The sequence below is a fragment of the Eumetopias jubatus genome, unplaced genomic scaffold (genome assembly GCF_037043125.1).
Source record: "Eumetopias jubatus isolate StellerSeaLion01/CBP00866 unplaced genomic scaffold, mEumJub1_p1.0 scaffold_6, whole genome shotgun sequence".
Classification (NCBI taxonomy): Eukaryota; Metazoa; Chordata; class Mammalia; order Carnivora; family Otariidae; genus Eumetopias; species Eumetopias jubatus.
In genome coordinates this window covers 66,458,430-66,463,324 of record NW_028274812.1, presented here as the reverse complement: position 1 = coordinate 66,463,324, position 4,895 = coordinate 66,458,430, and the positions used below count along the sequence as shown (strand labels likewise).

At 42.2% G+C, this 4,895-nt stretch overlaps 1 protein-coding gene across 1 annotated transcript; it reads left to right on the top strand.

The window, feature by feature from the left end:
* The first annotated feature begins 272 nt into the window (after positions 1-272).
* LOC148164085 (endogenous retrovirus group S71 member 1 Env polyprotein-like) lies at positions 273-4,191 on the top strand. The gene is made up of 3 exons (XM_088023748.1): positions 273-1,395; positions 2,623-2,688; positions 3,989-4,191. The coding sequence occupies exons 1-3, from the start codon at positions 273-275 to the stop codon at positions 4,189-4,191; spliced, it is 1,392 nt and encodes a 463-aa protein (XP_087879874.1).
* The last annotated feature ends 704 nt before the right edge of the window (positions 4,192-4,895 follow it).

Below are 4,895 nucleotides of genomic sequence, written 5' to 3'. Positions count from 1 at the left end.
TCTACACCAGGCCCTTCAGCTCCAGACCCTCTGCCGCCATCAGTTTCACCTCGGTGACTATGTGAAGCCTAAGGGATATACACTCCATTTGACCCCGAGGCCGAATCACCATTACTGGCAAATGGACTTTCCATCTTATTCCCCTCAATCCCACACCAGCACCCCCACTGACTTCTTCCATCTGGGATGGGCACACAGTGAAGTTGACCTCCACTTTGATGGATGCCAACTTCTTGGTACCTCCTGGGAACCTCATAGACAGTGTTCCTACCATGGCCCTCACTCAGGTTACTGGCTGGCAGATATCCATCCTTGGGGACCCTATGCCTCAACAGCCAAACACCTGTCCCCAGTTCTGCTCACAAGCCTGGGGATGCGAGTCATGGGTGGTGACTTGGCCGGGAATGGAACAATGGTCTAATGGGTGGTGGAACCTCAAACAGCGCAGTGACATACGGATTTCCTTGTCACACAATGCCACCCCATCCTGTTGCCCTAATAATCACTGTATACCACTCACTCTCTCAGTCCACGAACCCAACGCCACATCATGGGCCACAGAAATCACTCTCCTGTTGGGCCAATATCACTCTATAGGGGCCGACCCCATGGCCAAGTTTATGATTAAGTCTGTGTTCACCCCAAGCCTTGCAGTCAACCCTCAGAGTCAGACAGAAAATAACTCGCCCTGGTGTATCCCTGGGTCCCCCATCCACACACAGCAAGCATCTATAGTGCAACTGTTAGATATGATTAACATCTCCCACCAAACGCTTAACCACTCAAATCCACCCCTAGCGCCTGACTGCTGGATCTGTATGAAGCCCGGTCCCGTCCAATGCCTAGGTGTCATCCTCAACCAGTCCACCTTGTCACCTCCCACCTCGACACTGGGGACCTCAGATTATCCCTTTCTGGCTCCGGTACTGCTGTATGGAAACTCTTCTCCCGTCATGGGTCACAGTTGGGTCTGTGCACCTAACAACACTTTTCTGGTTTGTGATCAAGGTGTATATATCTGCATCACCCCACACAATCAATCATGCACATTTGTCAATCTCTTACCCGATCTTTCAGTCCTCCCCAGAAGTGATGAGCCACTTATATGGAGACCTCCTAGCCACCTCCGATGCTCCCCTGTGGCCATGCCTCTTATTGTGAGCCTGCTGGCTGTGTCAGGTGTTGCCTTTGGTGCCACCGGCGTTGGGATGTCTCAAGTTAAGTACCAGGGGCTAACTCAACAAATCACGGCAGATTTTTCTGCCCTCACTCAATCAGCCCTGGCCCTGCAGTGCCAGCTCAATTCACTGGCCTCAGTGGTCCTCCAAAAGAGGCATGGGCTCAACTTGCTCACAGCTGCACAAGGGGGACTCTGCCGCTTCTTACAGGAGGAATGTTGTTTCTATGCTAATGAGTCAGGGGTGGTCCAAGAAACTCTGACCCAATTACAGGAACGAGTAGATCACCAGTGGGAAGCACTCCAGTGGACGACTTGGTGGGATTCCCTTTCACAATGGTTCCCTTGGTTCGCCCCCTCATCGGCCCCCTCCTAATGCTCCTCATAGCAGCATTTGGTCCTTGTATTCTTAATGCCCTTACTAGGTTTATCACTGCTCAAATTGCTAAGATCAGACTCCAGGTGCTCCTTACTATCACCCCTTAGAGAATGAAAATGATGCCTTCTAAACTAGGTGTTTAAAGAGGCATCAAAGGGGGGAATGATAAGGAAAAATCTGTGTCCTAAGATGGCCAACCAAGCCAACGAGAGAGTCCCAGTCCTTGTCCCGGGGCTCTTCCAGGTTCTTCTCTCTGCTCTCCTTCCCATGAGCGCCAATCCGGGTTCTTCTCCCTGCCCTGCTTCGCGCACACACCCAGAGTGCCCAGTATGTGGAAGTAGAAGTGTATAAATTGCCCAGTTGGTTTGTGCTCGGGGCTCAGACCTTTGGAGATCATTTGCCTCTGAGCCCACTGACGTTAAATAAACCTCCTATCCTCCAAGATCTCCGAGTGCCTCTTGGTTCTTCCGTCAGGTGATCCTGTCCAGGTTCTGTAACAATAGTATAAACACTAATTTACAACTTGCTTTCATATACACAGTATCTTTATTTAAAAGATTTTATGTATTTGAGAGACGAGGGTGGAGGAGCAGACTCCCCACTGAGCAGGGAGCCCAACTCAGGGCTCCATCCCAGGACCTCAGGATCATGACTCGAGCTGAAGGCGGATGCTTAACTGACTGAGCCACCCAAGCACCCCACAAACGCAGTGTCTTTTGGTTATCCCAAGGAAAATTTAATATCTTTGATATTAACCAAGCATGTAATAAGGAGTTGACACTCAGAATAAATATTTACTTCAGCAATGGATGAATATAACTATCCTATGAAGTCTACCCAATCAAATGATAATCTGTGATAATATTGATAATCAAAGCCTATTTTATAGTTTCTATAATAAATTATCTTAAAATAAGTATGGTAACTCACAATACACTTTAAGTTTATTTGAAAGATTTGTTTTCCCCATTTTAGGTCACCATTAAAATGTTATTCTTCCAAGCATACTTGCTTTGAGCAGAAAAAGTAGAAAGTTCCAAAAAATATATTTTTTTGTTTATGCCAGGTGCTATTCAGGATGAGTTTTGCTCCAAATCATCTAATAGATACAGGTATCCAAAAGTGGCAGAAGGTAAAATGAGAAGCTATTGGGACTTAGAGGCCCAAACCCACACACAAAACCCCCCGCCTGTCCCTAAATTTAAAAATCTAATCACGTGTATTGAGATTGTTCTCACCGGTTCCTATTTTAGTGAATACAATCACAAAAAGAACACCATTTCCCTTCCCAAATCTTGGGCTCTTAATATAGTGAGAATCTAGAGATTGTGTTCAATTAGATGTGAATGGATTTTATTTAATTCTGTAAGAATGCTTGATAGGTTTATCTACAAGTCACTGTTAGCTTTACAGTTAATTGGGTAGGCCAGTGACTTGTTTTTCTTTCCACACAAGTGATTCTTTTAAAGCAAAAGTCAGAAGCAAAATTCACAAAGTCACCCGATCAACCAGTTTGGTTGAATGGTAGCCTTTATACCTGCCATTCAAATGATTTCAACAAACACTGTAATTGCTAGTTGACCTTGAAAAAGAGGTAGCTTGAGGATTATCTGGTGTATTGTTCAATAAACTCTGTATTGTCAAACCACCCAGACTTTAAAAGCAACAGGATGTTATAGAGTTGTTTTCATATCCTGTTTTTAGGATGATCAAACATGTCACAGAACAGGCTCAAAGATTCTTCTTTCTTTGGTACATTATATCCTGAGGATGATTACTTTATTCCAGATGACTCTATTTTATACCTCTTGTCTGTTCCATAAGTTCGGAACGGGTTACAGTTCTGCCAACACAAAACATTCACTTTCTACATTCATACAAAAGAAATTATGGCCAACTCGGTCAACTTTCTACACTTTCTACAAACTCCCTCAATAGGAAAATCTTATCCAAAGAAATAAAGGGAAAAAGCCATGTAAAAACAAGCTTTTTAGTGTTTGGGAAGGAAGAGTGAGTGAGGACCTAAAGCATGAACCAACTAGGTTTACTAAAACAAAGTGACTTTTTCACTGAGCTCACCTGAGGAAATTCACAGGTTCCAGCAGGAACCATCAATTAACTTAACTGACAGCAGCTTCAGTGTGTTTCCCATTGAAGACTTAGACGCTTTTGTTAAAAGAAAAAGTGCACTTTCCCCATGGCTTTATAATCACTTAAGACTACAAAGTTCTACCAAGTAAATTTACAAAGAGAACTATGAACAATAGCATGGCATTGTACTTTATTTATTTTAATACCCCCAACTTAGAATTTGTTTGCCCTTTTTTTATAATGCGATTAGTTGCCACAGTTACTGTATAAGAAAAGGTTAGGGCCAATTTCAAGCAGAAGTCACTAAGCCTCCACTATTTGAATTATCACTCTGGTTCCAGCAACATTGCCCTCACCTGAGAACTTGTTAGATATGCAGAATCTCAGGCCTGACCCAGACCTACTAACTGAAAATCTGCATTATAACAAGCTCACCAGGTTATTTACAAGTCACATTAAAGACCGAGAAATACTAGACAATACAACCTCATGCTGGTACTTCCATAATGGACCTACTTTTGTGTTTATTGGGTCGGTGGCTTAGGTTCTCACTGAAGACTACTTCTAAGTGCATTCATTAAGTCAATCAAGATATGGGTACTTACTCTATACCAGACACTCTTCTAGGCTCTTCTCTATGGCTCCCTTGCTTTAGGGAAGCCATAGAGCTTAAATCCTAGTGTCCTTGAGCAAATGAAGCACATTATTTCTACAGAAAATTTTGACGCTTCATCTTGTTAATTCTTTGGTGAAGCAGAATAATTTAAACAAATAGTGGGGCTCTGCATCCAATAATTACATATTGATGGTCTACATTTTACATTAAACTTTTGTTCTTTACCTCTTCAGAATGGGTGAAATGGTGGTATTACCTAAATGGCCTTTGATAAATTAGTATTTTACTTACTTAGTATTACTTAGAATAATCTTTTTCTCTGGATATCTATTTCCAGGGTAACCCCTGGAGAAGAAGCATAAAAACATTTAATCAGTCACAGAACACTTAATAAGAAAATAATTGCAAAATTATATTTCATAGAGCAAATTATTAGTTCTAGGGCAAGACAAGTAGTTAAATAAATTGTGAGTTAACTTATTTGTCACCTTTAAACATTGGTGTTACATTTCTAAAAGTGAGTCCCATTATACAGTTAGACCCATAAGAAAAACTAGAACAAATCAGTGATGTAATTTATTAACCTGGACTACATGGTACACAGATTTTCTGTGCTGTTGTTAATATTTCAG

Coding starts and splice junctions, on each gene's coding strand:
- LOC148164085 (XM_088023748.1), top strand. CDS start 273: ATGGCCCTCACTCAGGTTACTGGCTGGCAGATATCCATCCTTGGGGAC. Junction 1,396..2,622: donor CCGCTTCTTACAGGAGGAAT/GTTGTTTCTATG, acceptor TGTTTATGCCAG/GTGCTATTCAGGATGAGTTT. Junction 2,689..3,988: donor GTATCCAAAAGTGGCAGAAG/GTAAAATGAGAA, acceptor CTCTGGTTCCAG/CAACATTGCCCTCACCTGAG.